General features: G+C 39.9%; 1 protein-coding gene across 1 annotated transcript; it reads right to left on the reverse strand.

The window, feature by feature from the left end:
- Nucleotides 1-9535: 9535 nt before the first annotated feature.
- Nucleotides 9536-17321, reverse strand: hsp90ab1 (heat shock protein 90, alpha (cytosolic), class B member 1). Its single transcript, XM_041804520.1, has 12 exons — nt 17165-17321; nt 15949-16092; nt 15575-15781; nt 13842-14001; nt 13447-13580; nt 13046-13360; nt 12777-12942; nt 12474-12664; nt 11403-11547; nt 11017-11285; nt 10167-10500; nt 9536-10084 (listed from the first exon to the last, which is right to left on the reverse strand). Exons 2-12 carry the CDS (start codon nt 16090-16092, stop codon nt 9966-9968), a joined length of 2184 nt encoding a protein of 727 aa, XP_041660454.1. The 5' UTR covers nt 17165-17321; the 3' UTR covers nt 9536-9965.
- Nucleotides 17322-18830: the final 1509 nt, after the last annotated feature.

The raw sequence follows: 18830 nt of genomic DNA on the forward strand, positions 1-18830 counted from the left end.
ACTCAAAAAAACAGAGTTGAAATAGCTATTTTGGATTTTTATGTTAACAGCTCAACTCTTAACAGCCTTCAACTGTTCAGTCTTTCAGTGCATGTGTTTCTCAATTACTGCAACTTCCAGTAAATTCTTTAACATACTTTAATTTTGTCCATTCATGCAATCCAAGCAAGGCTACCTTGACTACCATTATCAATGACTGAGAGGCGCAAACTGAATCAGGATGTGCCCCTCTACCCATTGAACATGTTTCCCCACAGACAGCATCTCTCCAACAGAGTGAATAACTTCACCCATGGTGCAAAAGTGTATAATGCTCAAATACATTCTGGAAAAATGTGCAGATTAAGAGATGATTGCCAAATAATTTGAGTTTGACAACCAAAAATACGTAGAGTGACTGCGTACTATTTACTTCAAACTAAAAATGTGTTCTATTAACTCAGAAACACTGAGCTGAAAAGGGTATTTTGTTTCCAAGTTAACAGAACTCAATTTTGAACAGCCTTCAACTGTGAATATGTAATCGCTGCCATCTTTGGTGGTAATTATGGTGTCTACTGAGATGTCTACTGCTGCCTGCAGACCTGTGGCAGGGAGGTCGGGATAAAAACATTAGCTATCCATGGATAAAAGTAGCTTGATCACATTAATTTGATACAAGTTCAGAATAGTTTATCTTATAGAACAGACTGTTACCTGGGTGCAGAGACAGACTTTGCAGTAGGGCAAAGGTAGGCAGCTGTCTAAGACCCTGGACTACCTGGGACCCCTTAAGCACCTAATAAAGTTAAATTAATACCTTGTAGCCTTGTAGCGATCCTGCTAGAAAACTATAGTAATCTATGAAAGCACATTAAGATAAGGTTGGGCAGTATGGAGAAAATACCATATCATAACTTTTTTATGGAATAATGCCTTCTTGGGCCAAATTAAGTTTTACAAAACCCCTCAACTCCTCAGCATACTCTGTTCCTTTTAGTTTATCTTGCCCATGAAGATTAGGAAGCATTGGGAGGTAGAGTGTCAAGCCCAGTCAGGGCACCTCTTCCTGTCTCTGCCTCCCCCGCCTTCTTTATATTTTCTGTCTTCACAATTTCCTCTTCTTTCTAGTTTCTCATTTCTTCTTGTTTTTGCAGTTTCATGTGTACTGTCAGTGCCAGGAATAGTTGCCATTTGGTGGCTGCAGCTATGAGTCATGCTAGGTTATCAGCATTGTTACCTGGAGCTTGCATGTAAGGAGCCTGGGTCTGTTGAGGTTGCTGAAGAGTAGGTATGGTAGAGAATGTCTCGTCTGTGAAGGACAGGTAGGCTTTCATGTGTTTTGCGCTGAGGAGAGGCTTCCATCATGAAGCCCAGATCAGCGGAGGGCTGCTGTGATGGTTGTCCTTCTGGAACTTTGTCCCATCTCCACACAGGACTCTGGATCTAAGTCAGAGTGACCATCAAATTTGTGGTCACCTCTCTTACTAAGGCCATTCTCTCCTGATTGCTCAGTTTGGCAACCAGCTCTTGGAAGAGTCCTGGTTTTGCCAAACTTCTTCCATTTGAGAATCACGGGGGCTACTGTGCTCTTAGGCACCTAAAGTGCAACAGTTGGGAAACACAAAGTTTTCACAGCATTTCCAAGTGTCAAGAACTGGAGTGAGAAGTATCAAGAAATTCAAAGAGAATCACACAGTCCAAAACAAGCTTGGGAGAGGTAGGAAGAAAAGATTTCAAAGATTCTGGAAAGAAAACTAGGGAGAGATATGTCTAAAGACCCCAGAATAACTGCCAAGACACTAGTGAAGGACTTAGCCAAGTTAGGAATGGCAGTCTCAAAGAAGATCATAACTAGAGCCCTGCACAGGTATGGACCAAGAGGTTGAGGACCAAGAAAACTACATTTCTGCACAAGAGACCCCTTCAAGCCAGACTGAAGTATGCTAAGGACAACCTGGAGAAAGATTATGCAGATTGGAAGCGTGTCCTTCAGTCAGATGAGACCAAACTAGAGCTCCTTGGCGATAGAGACACTGCTGATGTTTGGAGAAGATACCGGGGTGAGCGTATTATGCTGTGGGGATGCTTCAGTGTGTCTGAAACTGGGAATCTAGTAGAGGTTGAAGAAATCATGAAGAAAGAATGATATGTGAAGATTCTGTAATAAAACCTCTACCAGTCAGCAGCAAATGACCTGAACATACTTGGCTCCTGGTGAGGAACTTCCTCCAGAAGGGAACATTCCTGACCGGCCTGCACAAAGCCCTGACTTAAAAGTCTGCAGGGTGAAGTGAAGACCAAGGTCCATGCCAGAAGACCATCAAACCTGGAGGAGCTTGAGAGATTCACCAAAGAGACTTGAGACTGTCGAAAACTACAACAAACAACTGCAGGCTGTTATCCAGAAAAAAGGAGACACCACTGACTTTTACCATCAGTGGGGTAATAATTTACACCTTGGTAGTTTTTGTTTTTGTGAAATAACTTTGTTCTAATCTGTATCTAAATATTCATGTTAAGGCTCAAAAGTTCCCAAGAAAGTTGTCTAAGTTTCTCGTCTTTTTGTGCAGGACAGAACATGACTATGAAAACATTTCCAGGACATAAAAACCATTATGCACCAAGAAATGTTGGGGGTGATCCATGTCTGTAATAATTACAGAAGAATATATATATATATTTTTTTTAATTAAATAGACACTAGTTAGCACAGACACTCATAAAACTGTAACACCTGTGGTTAATGGTATCTCTTCACTGACTGGCAGGCACCGTAGTTAATTCATATCCTACAAAAACTCTTTGATAGAACTTTTTTAAATGGTTCTGAGGATCTGAACAGGCAGAGGGTTGCCCTTTCTAACCTTTAGATCACCACAATGACTTTACAGTACACATGAACTCAGGCAATGTGACAGATAGGGTATGTGTAAGTCTCGCACTCTTTTACACACATTCAAAGATAAGATAGATTTTATTCTTTGTGTTAGAGGTGTTTAGTCTTTGTATCTGCTCATTTTGCTTCCTGCCAGCTCAGTGTGGGTGTTTATCTCCTTCCTGTCTGTAGTATTTACCAAGTGCTGGTGGATGTGAGAAGGAGGCACACATTAAAAGTATCTTTTACGTAACAGAGCTGTTTCACATCATGAGTAGTAGTTGTGTTATTTATAATGTCTTGCATTGTAACTGTCCCTTTTGTGATACATTAACCACATTTGTAAGTGGTTGAGTGTAATCATTACTGGGGCCCTGTGATGTCAGTCGACTTAGGTAGCCTTGAAATATGAAGAGACGCCCATAAAAAAAAGCAGATGTACAGTTTCTTTTAGATTTACAGACTCATGCCAGTCTAAAACCAGCTTTCCGTCCCTGAACAAAGATCTCTTTTTACAGTAAGTAGGGCGTGCAGTCTTCCAGGAAACGCATTTTAACATGATTTCAGCACTGACAGCATGCAGAGAAGACACCACACACCAGAAGATCACAAGAACTCTGACAGGACGAACAAATGTAACGCCCCCCGCCCACAGACACACCAGCAACCCCGCCCCAATTAGTGCACCCAGCATGTGTGGGTGCAGAGAACAAAGTTACACAATCAAGCCAAATGTTTCCACAGGAAGTCTTTAGTTAAAATAAGCAAGTCAGAGCAGAAGAAACTTTTAACCTCATGAGGTTCTCTTATTGACTCTTGATGACTGAGATGGGATGAGCCTCATAACCAGGAAATTTCCCCCAGATGAATCAGATAAAGATATGTAAGCCCATTTCAGTTCGATAGAAAAGGAAGGAATTTCAGCCTTTACAATAAAACTTAAGTTTACATAAAATTAGGGTAAATAAATGGTGTAATTACAGGACAGGGATTGCCCCTCTTAGTGCCCTGATGTTTTAAAAATCTGAGCAAAAATGTCCTTTTCTATGCCACTATGGTAAATAAATACGATAAATGCCCTCATGCCACAAAGGCAGATAAACATGATAAAGTGTGTCTCTGGTGCCTTTTGATTGGACAAAATTTGCTGAAGTGCCTCACTTTCTAGACAAAATTTGACAGATAGCCTCTTTACTGACCTCTAAATGAACAAAATATAGCTTAATGCTATCTGAGAGGACAAATTTTACCAAGTGCTCTTTTAATAGACAAAAATTTGACAGTCTTCTTTTGTGCTCTCTAAGTGGAGTTTTCTTTGGTGCCTTTCGACTTATGGGGACAAAATTTGGCATATTGCTCTTAAAGAATACATTTTTCTACATGCATTATAAGAGGACAAAGTTTGACTAATTGCCCTCTTGTCCAGTGCCAAGTGTCTGATGGAGTGGTGTAAAGCACACCCACACTGGACTGTAGAGCAGTGGAAACATGTTCAGTGTGTTTGGCAGACAGATGGGCGAGTCTGGGTTTGGTGGAGGAGGGATAATGGTATGGGGCTGTTTTTCAGGGTTTTGTCCAGGCCCCTTATCTCCATTGAAGGGCAATCTCAATGCTTCAGCATACCAAGACATTTTGGTCAATGCCATGATTCCAACTTTGTGGCAACAGTTTGAGGAGGGCCCTTTTCTATTCCAACAAGACTGTTCCCCAGTGCACAAAGCAAGGACTATAAAGACATGGTCTGATGAGTTTGTGTGAGCCCTGACCTCAAAACCACTCAGCACCTTTGGGATGAACTGGAACAGAGATTGCAAGCCAGGCCTTCTCGTTCTACATCAGTCCCTGACCTCATAAATGCTCCACAGAATGAATAGGCACGAATTCCCACACAAATACTCCAAAATGTTGTGGAAAGCCTTCCAAGAAGAGTGGAGGCTGTTAAGGCTGCAGAAGGGGGGATCTCCATATTCAAGTGCAGCTATTTGAATACAATGTTATTAAAGTCCCTGTTGGCATCATGGCCAGGTGGCCAAATACTTTTGTCCATACAGTGCCAATTCGAATTCACATCATACCGCTTGCATTCAGACTGCAGCCAAGATAGCGTATGCATTCTCCCAGTGCTGGTGCAGGTCATAGACTGTAGAAAGAATTGGACAAACCCCGTGTGACGTCAGTCGTCTGCTTACAATAGGCAGACTTAAACAGCTCTTGAAGCCAATCCACGGCGGCTGCCATATTAAAAACGTAGTCTCAACCGAACTTTGGATCAACCTAACGGCCCACCCACTAAGCATGACTTCCTGTCAGCTAGCTAGCATTCTGGTTGACAGAAACGTAGCTTCTACCTGTCGAGCTATCTGTCAATCAAATGAGATGCACCAATTGGCCTAGAGTAAGATTTTTCCTGAATATAATCTAAACGATTGTGGTACAAAAAAATTCACCCCCCCGTACAGTGAGAGCACATGAAGACATCAGCTAATGAGACACCTTTTTTCAACCAGGTGGTAAACCAGTTTATTTCTAGTGTAAAAACTGGCTGTTTAACAGGTGTCCAGACGGGACTTCCGGTGTTCCTGCAGCCAGCCTCAGGTGGACACTCGCTGTGTTGCAATTTTTGCACTTCCGCATTGGCTTCATTTTTCAGGACCACAGGTTGTACCTTGAGCCTTTTGCAAGCTCTGGTTTCTCGTAGGACTGGTCGGAGTGGGACCTACATCATGGAAGCTAGTGCTGTGGATAGTAAAAAAATATATGGAGGCTGCAAATTTGGAGACATTGTTGAAAATGAGGTAAAGTGTGCTAAGATAAAAAATATATACCAGCTTATTGTCTGCTCATACAACTAATTTATTGGAATAGACTTCATGTGACAAATATTTCTTTACATAATTTGAAGATTTAGGGGCATGGGGATACAAAATCTTTTTGCTTTGTGACACAAAAGGCCTGCTGTATTCATCTGACATATTTTCAGGGAAAACTGATCCTGTACCAGGACAATCAGACATCGAGGCAAGTGGAAATGTTGTGATAAAGCTTGCACAAGTTATCCATGGTGCTATCAATCACCTGCTGTACTTTGACAACTGGTTTGAAACCAGTTGAAAGGGAGTGGCAATGCTGCAAATGCCCAAAATGTAAGGGCCGGACTGTTTTTAATTGATCAAAGTCTAATATTCATCTGTGTCTCAACAAGTACCACAACTGCTTTCGTGAATTTCACCAATAAGGGCCAAAAGAACAATTTTGTGGCATCAATAAAATATTTTTACCATTAATGCCTGTTGTCACTAATTTGCATCATATCTAAATTTATGGTGCTATAGACAAATTAACAACCTCCACTTAATTTAGCATCAGCTTGAAAGCAAGAACACAAATAATTATTTTTGTATATATAATTGTAAATAAATTCAGGTGTCACAGGGTTAATATTAAAGTAACTATTATAATGTTCAAAGCATAAATGTAAGTTTAAGGCATGTTTATATCTACTGTAGCCCTTGATATCAACTGATTGATATCAGTTATAGTATTGGTTTGATAAATTGTTGTTAAATGTCAAAGTAAAAAAAGACATCTTTTAGATTTGGTACCAACTGAGAGATTAAACAGAAAGTCATGTTGAGAAGAGAACATTTTTAGTCCTATGATAAAAAGTCATTGGGACAAACATTAAAGATAAAACAATGAAAAAAGAAATCATCATTTAATGAGAAATGAAGACAAAACAGGAGTCCCACAGGGCTCTGTTCTCAGCCCGCTTCTTTTCAGTTTGTATATTGATTACTTAGCACAGTCATGTGTTGGAGCAGATGTATGCAGATGATACAGCCTTGTATTTGTCTGCAAACACTACGTCAGTTTCTTAGGAGCTCTTTCTCTTGGTTTGTCTGATTCTTAACACACAGAAAATGGTGGCTGTTTTCTACCAGGGCCTTGTACTCAGTTTAATGAGTGAAATCTAAAAGTCAGTGGGCAATCTTTTGAGCAGGTTGATGAATTAAAGTATCTTGGTCTCCAGTTAGACTCCAACCTTAAATTTGATAAGCATGTGAAAATGATTCGCAGGACTGCTAAAGCTAACCTTTTCTAAAGCCCATTGAAGCCAGTTCATCCTTGAGTCAGAGTGGATGTCTGTGCAAAGTTGAAGATAGTTCCTCAAAGCCTTTTTGAAATATTGCTTTATAAAGGAAGGGATGGCTATATGGCCTAATGACCTTGTCCTTTGAGCTACAAAATATTAATAGCTCATCCTTGAATCAGAGTGGAAAGTTGTACAAAGTGTAGTGAAATCACTCAAAGCATTCTTGGGATATTGCATTGCGAAGCAGGGAATGAACATAACCTTGACCTCCAAATCTAACCAGAGCATCCTTCAGTCAGAGTGGACAATTCTGCAAACTTAACAGGACAACCATCAAATCACTGTGCAAAAAGAAAGAAAAAGAAAAAGAAAATCATAATAATTAAATTAAAGGTCATTTCAGCAATAAAAAACCTGACAAATAAAAACTAAAAAGTTTATATTGAAAAGTAAAAAAAAAACAAAAGGCCATAAAAACTTGAAATATGATCTTAACTGTTTATTTTAGAGTCAAGTGTGGGCTTAAAACAACCTTTTTTTAAAATTAATGTCTTACTTTGAGGCCCATTCACAGGTCATAAAATGTCATGATCTTGCCTTATTTTGACATTTATCTTTACACTAAAGTTAGAACTTCTACATGGGTGGGTTTGCAGCCACATAAGTGGGCGGTCCAGTTGAGGTGTTAGGGTGTCAAAATTAGTGTATTCTTCTGTTTCTGAATGACACAGCTGAAGTTCCCCTCTATCACTGTGAATGGAGCGAGGATGAGTGTTGAGGAGGACGGACGCCCACACGGCACCCTTTTTTTCTGACAAGAGCAGAAAAGCTGCTGCTGTTGCTGCTGCCGCCCCCTCACAGTTGTATAAAACACATGACTTCCAGGAAAACTACATGCATGACATTTCCCCCGCAGAGTTCAGGTGAGGATGCCTCACGCTTTCGAGAAACTTTGAGTGAATTACGAACAGATTTTTGGATTCTGATTCAGTCGACATGAGGCTTTGGTCACTGTTCTGGTAACTCTTAGATGTTTGTCCTCCATTCTGTTGAAGTCAATAACACTGGCAACCACAGGCAGAGCCAGTGGGTGGTTCACAAGGCTTAAGCCCCAGAATGTTTTCTCAAGAGCCCTGAATCTTTTAGCTGTGTCAGAAATAGATATCCGACAGTTATAATAGTTCAATACAAGAGCTACAGGATAATACTCTTTGCCACTCTGCTATAAAGCTTTGACTGGTGAAGAACCTGGGCAATAGTTGTTGTGTGCAGAGTCTCTCCCATCTCGGCTGCTGAAGCTTGTAACTCCTTCAGAGTAGTCATGGGCATCTTGGTGGCCTCTCTCACTTGTCTCCTTCTTGCACATTCAGTTTGTGAGGATAGCCTGATCCAGGCAGATCTACACATGTGCATGTTCCTCCAATTTCTTGATGATGGATTTAATTGAACTCCGGAAGATGTTAGGTTTCTTGAAATGTATTTGTCTCCATCCCTTTAAAGATCTTACACTTTTCATAAGCCTTTTCTCTGAGTTGCTTAGAGTGTTCTTTTGTCTTCATGGTGTAACGGTAGCAAGGAAAACTAATGAACCAGTGACTGGAGCTTTCAGACACAGGTGTCTTTATACAACAATCACTTGAGACACAATTACTGCACTCAGGTGATCTCCATTTCACTAGTTGTGAGACTACTAGCAACAGTTGGTTGGACCTCTGTTGAATTAGGTCAGTCACTTTAAAGGGATGAATATTTATGCAGTCATTTATTTTACATACGTTTTTGTTTAACATCGCTTTAAAGAAATGTTTTCAATTTGACATTTTGTCAAAAAAAAAAACATTGACTGTGATTGATTTAAAACATGAATAAAAGGGTAAAACAACTAAAGGGGTAAATGCATTTTATAGACATTGTATGATCAAGTGTGGCCTACTGTGTAAATAGCGCATACCAGCGTAAGCTTATTTAATCATTTATTTCAGCTACAGCAGAAATAGCATTTAAAAGTGGAAAGTAAAGGATTGACAAATAGGTTCTGACTTTCTTTTTCCAATCTCTTAAGTAATTCAGCAAAGTATCCAAACACATGCAAAACTTTATGGGGAATAAGAGCTACATGGATGATTGCATAAGGTCATTTATCTGGTTTTTCTCTTGCAAAATTCAAGAGAATCAAACTGTCCAAAGGACAAAAATCTCAGGCAGTATTTTGTTTTTCCTCTGATTATGATATTTGTATTTTTAGTGTGTCCAAAATAATAAAATGTTCAGGAGATTAAATCTGATAATTCACAATTGAGGTTTCTCTGGTCTAATTGATTATCAAACAGTTTTAGAAGACAAATTTAAAGCTTTACTTTGAGTGAGACAAATTAAAGTGTTTTCCTTACCAGAGAAAAACACTTCGACACTGAAGACTACTTGTGTGTTTCATCCACTTCATATTTATGGAGCTTGTCCCCCACCTAGTGGTCAACTGGAAAAACACATTAAACTCAGGGTATTTACATTTTCGACAAATATTTCTATATTGCACAAAAGCCTTACTTTTTAAAAATACTGTACATAAAGACAAACACAGGAAGTAAGGTATTACATCTTTAATTTTTTGCAAAACAAGACTTGAATACAGACAAGCCTGGACTCAGGCAAAGGAATCTTACAGTCCTCTCTCCATGCAGCGTGCAGTGTTGCACATGAGCAGAACCTTCCACAAACCCTCCACCAGACCTGATCTGTAAATGGAATGTACCATTCCCATGTTCACACGTTTACCGCTCCAACATTTAAAACTCAGTGCAACAGGGTACTCTTTAAAACATATGTGCTGTTACCAGGAACGCAAAAACCAAAACTGCTTTTTCTTAAAAAGGGGGTCCTGCAGAGTAATGCTCTGGGCACAAGAGCAACACTGGTCCACCACACAACATGAATGACTATTTTGCAGTTACTGCAGTTTTAAAGGATGAACAATTGAAAAGTGAGGCTAAAGTGTTAGAAATCTGGGAGGTTGGTTTAATCGACTTCCTCCATGCGTGAAGCATCATCGTCACCATCGCCTTCTAGGGGAGGAATCTCATCTGGGATGGCCGATGAGGTGGCTTCCTCTGTGGGAACATCATCGTCATCGATACCTAGAGATACAAGGATTAAGTCTTAGGAATCCACAGGTGTATAAGGCAATAAAACTGCTCTTACTAACATACAAGTTCTTACCCAGACCGAGCTTGATCATTCTGTAGATGCGGTTGGAGTGGGTCTGTGGGTCGTCCAGGGAGAAGCCTGAGGACAACAGGGCGGTCTCAAACAGCAGGATGACAAGGTCCTTCACTGCCTTGTCGTTCTTGTCTGCTTCAGCCTTCTGCCTGAGAGTCTCCACAATGGGGTGGTCGGGGTTGATCTCCAGGTGCTTCTTGGCCATCATGTAGCCCATGGTGGAGTTGTCCCTGAGAGCCTGGGCCTTCATGATCCTCTCCATGTTAGCTGTCCAGCCGTAGGTGCTGGTCACAATGCAGCAGGGTGAGGACACCAGTCTGTTGGATACTGTCACCTGAGAGAGACAGCCAAAATTAAATGATTAAGATTTCCCACAACATGCATCGTCTTAAAGGCAAGCTGGTGCATTTAAAAACTTAAGTTAATACAACATGCAGAACAGATGTGTTAGAACACCAACATATCCGAGGCCAGTGCAACTTCAATGCCTTGTTGATCAAAACTACGTTGCCAACAAATTGATATCCATTGGTTATGTTATACATTCTGTTAAGCTTAATGGAACGAAATACAAGCAACAGTTAGATCACACTTGTAGAATTATACTTGATCTCACTCATTTGTCACAACACATTTGGAAAAAGGGGAAAAAAAAAAAAAAAGTCATTCAAGGCACACAGAAGACTCAGGGTTTTCTTTCTGCATTACATAACTCACCAGAATACAACTATGGACCACTTAGGACACCTGTTGCCAAACAAAACACCGTCAATCTTAATCTGTAAGAACCTTACCCCCACAATAAGAAGTGGAATGAGGGTTAAGGTAGTTTGCCCATCTAAACACTGACCTTCTCCACTTTCTTGTCAAGGATCTCCTTCATGAGCTTGCACAGGCACTCAAACTTGGTCTTATCTTCCTCCATCTTTTTCTTCTCCTCCTCGTCCTCTGGCAGCTCCAGGCCTTCTTTGGTGACAGAGACCAGGCTCTTGCCATCGAACTCCTTCAGCTGCTGGACACAGTACTCGTCAATGGGCTCCGTCATGTACAAGACCTCGAAACCACGCTTGCGGACACGCTCAACAAAAGCAGAGTTGGCAACCTGGTCCTTGCTCTCACCTAAAGTGGGTAAAAATGAAAAATGTTATCCTGAAAATTCTTGATAAAAAAGTTTTAAGTTGAACAACTACTTATGTTGTGAAGACAAAATCTGTTACTTTATGGAGACAGACTGACCAGTGATGTAGTAGATAGACTTCTGGTTCTCCTTCATGCGGGCCACGTACTCTGTGAGGGAGGTGTCATCTACAGACTGGGAGCTGTGGTAGCGCAGCAGCTCAGACAGCTTCTTACGGTTCTGAGAGTCCTCATGGATACCCAGCTACAGATGGAATAAGACGATTCAATTACATCCCATAAACCAGAAGCACAGATCTCAAAAAGTTGCATCTAATCAATTATAAAGCTGTATTTTAAAAAAGCAACTCAAATACAGCTAATCTCTACACTTTTCCAAATGATATGCTCCTTTCGAAAAAATCTAATCTAAGATAAACCAGGATACAAGAGTAGGGGCCAGTAAAGCCATGCAGTCAACTCCTGCCATCAAACACACTGTTTTTAGTTGAAACCTGATTGTCTAACCAGGTACCAAAGACCCTCAATGTGCTAAATTTTTTAAGTATTTGTTAGTTCACTCCCAACAATAGAAATCAAGAGATCAGTTGGTATTCATGTATGATCACACAAGTCACTGATCTAGAGCACTATGGACAAGTCTACAGCACTGTAAGAAAACTGAACCAAGCAATAAAAACTGAAATAGGCACAACCCTAAAATAAGGCTAAATTACAATGACCATCATTTCCAAGGCTGTAGTCACACTGTAGGAGAAAGTGACCTGAGTCCATTGCTTCCCCTCAGATATTTTTTCACCACTGAGCAGAAGTCTCACTGAAATCTGCCACACTTTTGTATTCAAATTGGTTTTAATGAATGGAGGAGTCTGACACAGGTCCCATTTATATCTGAGAAAAAATTATCAGTGGACATTAAGACCTGCAGTGTGAATGCAGCCCGAGTCAGCTACATAGTGCTTTCTAAATTTTACAGCTGATAACCAAGCTAAGAACACACTGCCTAAAACTAGAGGATTTGATACTGACTAGATTTAAGATAAAGAGAAACCTCATGGATCCACAGAGATGAACTGAAGAAGGATGAAGCACAGAGAGGGGCTTCGGTTAACATTTCAACAATAAATGCAGTGGGCCACACTGTCAGAATAAAAGAACTCTTTTAGCTACCTTGATGTTCTTGGAGAACCCTTCGTAGAACTTCTTGTAGTTCTCCTTGTCTTCAGCGAGTTCAGCAAATAGTTCCAGACATTTCTTGACGATGTTTTTGCGGATGACCTTAAGGATCTTGCTCTGCTGCAGCATTTCTCTGGAGATGTTCAAGGGCAGGTCCTCAGAATCCACCACACCACGGATGAAGTCTAGAGATGGAAAAGACAGTTATAAACCTGAGGATATTCAAGTTATTTTTTTTAACATTAAAGAGGATGTAGACTGATCATTGTAGCCTTTGTATATCAAAATGCAACTCACTCAAGTACTCTGGGATGAGTTCTTCACAGTTGTCCATGATGAAGACTCTCCTGACGTACAGCTTGATGTTATTCTTCTTTTTCTTGTTCTCAAAGAGGTCAAACGGTGCACGGCGGGGGATGAAGAGAAGGGCCCGGAACTCAAGCTGGCCTTCCACTGAGAAATGCTGCAAAGGGAAACAGATTTCATTAGGTTATAGCCCAAAATTATTTCAAAGGCCAAAACACTGTCAGAGACATGAACATGAAACTATCACACTTAAATGTTACCTTGACAGCAAGGTGATCCTCCCAGTCGTTGGTCAGACTCTTGTAAAACTCGCCGTACTCCTCATTTGTGATGTCGTCGGGGTTCCTGGTCCAGATGGGCTTAGTCTTGTTCAACTCTTCCTGGTCGATGTACTTCTCCTTGATCTTCTTTTTCTTCTTCTTGTCCTTGTCTTTTGAGTCCTCTTCATCATCAGAACCCACATCCTCGATCTTTGGCTTGTCCTCACCGTCCTCTTTCTCCTCCTTTTCCTCCTTCTCTGCTTTTTCCTCCTCAGCCTCGTCGTCACTGATCTCCTTGTCACGCTCCTTCTCCACCTAAAATTTCAAATGTACTGGAGTTGGCTTTGTCTGCAAACACTTTTAAACCCAACAAAATCCAAATTATCAAACTAAACACTTACAAAGAGGGTAATGGGGTAGCCAATGAACTGAGAGTGCTTCTTGACAATTTCCTTGATTCTCTTCTCCTCGATGTACTCTGTCTGGTCTTCCTTCAGGTGCAGGATGATCTTTGTACCACGGCCGACGTTCTCACCTGTGGGGGGAAATAAAAAACACCTCAGGATACTTGGGCCAAACTCCTGGATTACGAGACTTATGTCAATCTGTACATTGTATTGTTAAAGTTAACCAAGTTTAAACAGAGCAGCCATGTGTTCATGTCACTGTTCATATCAAAGTTAATTTACAACAGGCAGTACAGTAAATTAACCAGCGTAATGCATTTAGGACATTACGCTAGACGATCGTAAACCTCAGACAAGAAACGATACTGCAACAATGCCTAGGCACGTACCAGAGGCGCTCCTGACTGTGAAGGAGCCTCCAGCAGAAGACTCCCAGATGTATGACTCATCATCGTTGTGCTTGGTGATGACAACCACTTTCTCAGCAACAAGATATGCAGAGTAGAACCCCACTCCAAACTGACCAATCATGGAAATATCAGCTCCAGCCTACAGGAAACAGAGATTAAGGTTTTTAATCTTGGTCATTAAACAAAACATTAACATTGTTCATTTATTCTTTGGATGAGACCTGCCAAAGATAATAACTCCCCACTTTAATTGCAGAGATAACTAAGAAATTACAGAAAATGGTTTAGTATCTGGCTCAAGAAGCAGGTGGAATCAGATTATGTCATTTATAAAGCTTAAAATGGTACACAAGTGTTGTAAGGATTATTAACAGTACAGTGCAAAACTACAGTGGCACATAATTACTAGGGATGGGCATTGTTTGGGGTTTTTTCTGATACCAGTGCTAAATTGATACTTTACTATGGAGCCGATGCTTAAATAGATACTCTGAGAAAAGAGTGTTGGAAGTAGCTGGGCAATTAATTGAAAAATAATCGAAACCGACATTTAAAGCCTCCAACCGACATAACCCTGCCTTGGCAATTTCAATTTCCCCCCCTTTTCTTGGAAAATTTTGACTTTTACAAAACATTTTCATTTCAGCTGATGTGTTTTGATTTCAAATGTTTCAATGAATAACCATAAATTGTTAATCTGTGCATGTTCCTTTTAGTTGTTTGTTTTAAGATTCTACAAAAATTTACAGAAGAAACCGAGTCGGAAGTTAGGGGTGGAATAATTGTTAATTAATCGTAATCGGGGTAAATAGTTCAATTAATTGAGATTTTGATTTTTTCCATAATAGCCCAGCCCTAGTTGAAACTCGACTGGAGATTATAAACTATCTGGGTATGAAAAATGATTCACAGAAATATCTTGACAAGATGTCCGTCAAATATGGGATAAGAAAAGAAAACCAATGTAACTTAACACAAATCACAAAGTCTATGACCATTTTCTTGCCTTTCATTTGGGGTGGCAGGGTAATGAAATGATGAATTTACATCTGTGTTGTAATTTAGTCTGGTAGATATCAGATGTGTTTGTAACCTGTGCCATGTCGATACTCCTCCCTAATGATTACATTGAAGTGTTAATCATGTAACTTTTTTCTTGCTGTTATTTATCCTAAATAGATCCAGACAGTGTAAATTTCATCTACTGATAATGTTATCTGAATACCATTTTTTACATGAGAAAGATCAGACCAGAACTAGCTAAAAAATTATAACTGGCAAAAAGTCTGTTTAATCTTCTTCAAGATGACTAAAATGAGACTGAATCATTATTTAAATTTTGTCAGACATTCAAAATCCTAGATGTTTCTCTACTGTGGGTAAAGTCATCAAAACACAGCATATCTGTAGCTCTTCTGCCTCTCAGCTGTAGAAAGCATGGATCCTAGGTTTGGCAGGCTGCAGAGAACCTACTAATATGATCTGGTACCAGATTCAGGCAAGAGATTGAACGTTTGGACTAAAAGTAAAGACTACAATGTAAGGACTGTCTATGGACTTAAACTGACTAAAATGGTTGAGTTTTGGTCAACTAAATCTACCTATAAAAATTAGAAATGTGATTAAAACTAAAAGGCATTTAAACTCAACAAAAAGACTACAATTAAAAATAGCGGTCAAAATTAACACTGGTTCCTACTCCACCACAGTACCTGCAGGGCCTCCATGAAGGCCTTGGTGCCAGACTTGGCGATGGTACCCAGGTTGTTGATCAGGTCAGCTTTGGTCATGCCGATTCCAGTGTCAATGAGGGTCAGGGTGCGGTCAGCTTTGTTGGGAATGATGTCAATTTTCAGATCTTTGCCACTATCCAGCTTGGAGGGGTCTGTTAAGCTTTCATAGCGGATTTTGTCCAAAGCCTGCAAAAAGAAAGTTACGTTTTTCAGTCTACAACATTTATTAAGTAGTAAAACAATAAAGCCTGTAACCATTATTTTGAGCGATTCATTAAATGCCATTTATGTAAAGTAAGTTAATAGCTCTTTATTGCATCAAGGAAAAAAAAATGATCACAATCAAGTCTTACATCAGAGGCGTTTGAGATCAACTCCCTGAGGAAAATCTCTTTGTTGGAATAGAAGGTGTTAATAATCAAGGACATCAGCTGGGCAATCTCTGCCTGGAAGGCAAAGGTCTCAGCCTCCTCCTCTTGGTGCATTTCTTCAGGCATCTGCACACAGGAAAACACACATTATATTTGACCTCAGTTACATAGCAAATAAAACGTTATTTCTCAGAAAGATGCATAAAAACAGTAAACGGAACAAAATTGCTACATATTTCCAGATACACATGTGCATTTGATTGCGTTAATGTGACCGCTGTTTCGGTTTCATTCAACGGTAAACTGTCTTCTAGTTGGCTCACGTCCAAAAGTAGGCTTGCTGAATTGGACAGCTTCCATCACATTACCAACATCGGCGGAAGTAGCCGTTAGCCAACATGGCGTCGACTGACAGACAATGGATTCCGCAAACACGTGCTTGTGAACGGCCAGAACCCAAAATCATCATTACGTCCCGGAATACGTCACATTATGTTTAACCGTTGCGAAATACAAGGTCTAAACTTGCATTCGATACAGAAAATTCAATGCGGCCTTATGGCATAAACCGTAGAAGCCGGGTCACCGACTCATTTTTCATAACAGAAATTTCTGTATACACCAGAATGGTTCATATTACTGCTACCCAACAAGATGAAATTAATTCGTTTACATAATAAATGACTAAGGAACACTGCCAATGACAGACAGCTTCGCTAAATCAACCGCTTCGTTAATGGCCCAACATTTACTCTGGAATTACATACTTTAATGGTTTGTTAAGGTTTGTGTTCTGCCATGTGTTCAAGCAAAGACGGGAGTTTATTTCCAACATGGTTAGCTTCGTTAAATAATTAGGAGTCAGCGGTGTCATCCTCACCACACCTGCCTTGGTGCAACTAAAGCCTGGCCTAGCAGTGCGGCACAGTGCCGCATTTACACAACCCCATAAAAATCCAAGTACACGAAAATGTAAGAGTTTGATACCGTAACATTATATTAAAGAAAGGAATAATCATGAGTGAACTAATTCATGCTAGCTGTAGCCCACGAGACACCTATGATGCTAAAGTTGCCGTCGTGACTCATGAGGTCTCTCCGTGAATTCATCCATTCATAGCTGTGCGATGGGTTACTTAAAGTGAATCGTTCAATGACAGCAATATCTCCTACACGAACAAAATACTTGTGAACATACCTTGTTAATTCCGTTGACTTTTCTTGAATAAAATGCAACCAATATATTATCCCTTCTGCTCTCTGACGCAGGGAAATGGAAAGGGACTTCCTTTTAATAGACCGGAATCTTTATACACACTCGTTTCAGTGTGCGGCCGTATCCATCCGCGGTGCACCATCCACCATTAGTACATTGAAGTGACACTGAAGAGGATACATTATTTTTAAAATCCCCCTCTCAATGTGTGCGTTGTAAGTCAAGTAATATTTAAATTAATGGTAAATGCAAAAGAAAAATGATTCAACTGTGATGTTAAGAGCAAACAGGAAAAGGATTTGGAACATCATGCACTTTATGATAATCAATCTCTCTAGTTTGAGGTGCTGAAAAGACCTTGGAAATTATATTAATGCGTCGCACCTGTGTTTTATGTGTCACTTTAACGAGAAAGGTCATTTTCAAAGTCCTTGTCAGTGCAAGCATATTTTCAGTGAATGTAACCTTGTTTTCAAAAAACACAATTACAAAGTCAATCCCTCCCATTGCCACCACCTTGTGGTAGTTTTAAAGCCACAACATGAGATCGGATAGTCACTCGGACACTATTTTTTAAAGACGAATAAAACTTTTTAAATATTGCTGAGTTATAAAGAGGCAACATTATTCAAGGCGTCAAAATAATCACATTGAAATAAAATACCAGAGGTACCGTTTATTTTGCGTTAAATAGTATGGGACTTTCTCGTCTGACGGAAGAATACTGAAGGCTAGGAGGGTGCGCTTCGTTTGTTCTAGCACCTTCCATGAAAAACCCGCCTAAAGTGACGTCACGGCTTGTCAGATGCAGCCCTCGCTGCACAGCTGCTGTTAAGAGAGCTGGTATCTACAACAAAACGCCATGGTAACCGACCGCTTCCATCTTCTGTAGATTCATATTATTTATAAAACCTAAATTGTAGATTTACCTTAATCGATGATGCTTTTTCACTTATACAGGCAGACGATGAAGAAAATGAAGAAATAAAATGGATTAGAAAGATAGAGTAGCCACCAGGGTATGCAATTATTGTGTCTTGTACATTAAAAAAAAAATCATTTTCTTATTATTGAAAGTTCAATTTTGTGCAACTGAATTATTATCCATTTTATTCCTGGAAAGGCAGAGGTGGAAAATAACTAAGTACATTTCCTTAAATTTCTGTAACACTTTTTGTGTAGTTTATATAGTAGGTTTTAAAATCATTAATTGTACTTTTACTTGAGTATATTTTAAAGGAAGCATTGCACATCACTACATTTAAAAAGCCTCAACTACTGAATAAAATAATTAAAACTGAAAAACAGAACGAGGTGGTCCAAGCTTAGTAGTTGAGCTTAAATGCCACAATGGTCAGCAGCACATTGTAAGAAAATAATTCCACATTAATCTGAAAACAGCTGTGGCATTTTACTTTATTATACAAACCTTGGTCCTCAGCTGGTAAGTCAGGACCCAAAAGTGGGTCTTAAAGCCATTTTCACTGGGTTGCAGATGTGTGCCTGCCCCCAGAATTGACTGGGCCCCTGAAAAATCCAGAGAATGGGCCCTCCCCAGTTATGAATTATTGATGATGTCAGTGCATGTGTGTTGGATTGGTAGCATTGGTGCTAGCTTCCTGGCCAACAGTAACTGTATTTTGCATCT

The sequence above is a fragment of the Cheilinus undulatus genome, linkage group 14 (assembly GCF_018320785.1).
Source record: "Cheilinus undulatus linkage group 14, ASM1832078v1, whole genome shotgun sequence".
Lineage (NCBI taxonomy): Eukaryota > Metazoa > Chordata > Actinopteri > Labriformes > Labridae > Cheilinus > Cheilinus undulatus.

Coding starts and splice junctions, on each gene's coding strand:
- hsp90ab1 (XM_041804520.1), bottom strand. CDS start 16,092: ATGCCTGAAGAAATGCACCAAGAGGAGGAGGCTGAGACCTTTGCCTTC. Junction 11,548..12,473: donor GGTTCTCCAAGAACATCAAG/GTAGCTAAAAGA, acceptor TTCCATCTGTAG/CTGGGTATCCATGAGGACTC. Junction 10,501..11,016: donor TTGACAAGAAAGTGGAGAAG/GTCAGTGTTTAG, acceptor TGTCTCTCTCAG/GTGACAGTATCCAACAGACT.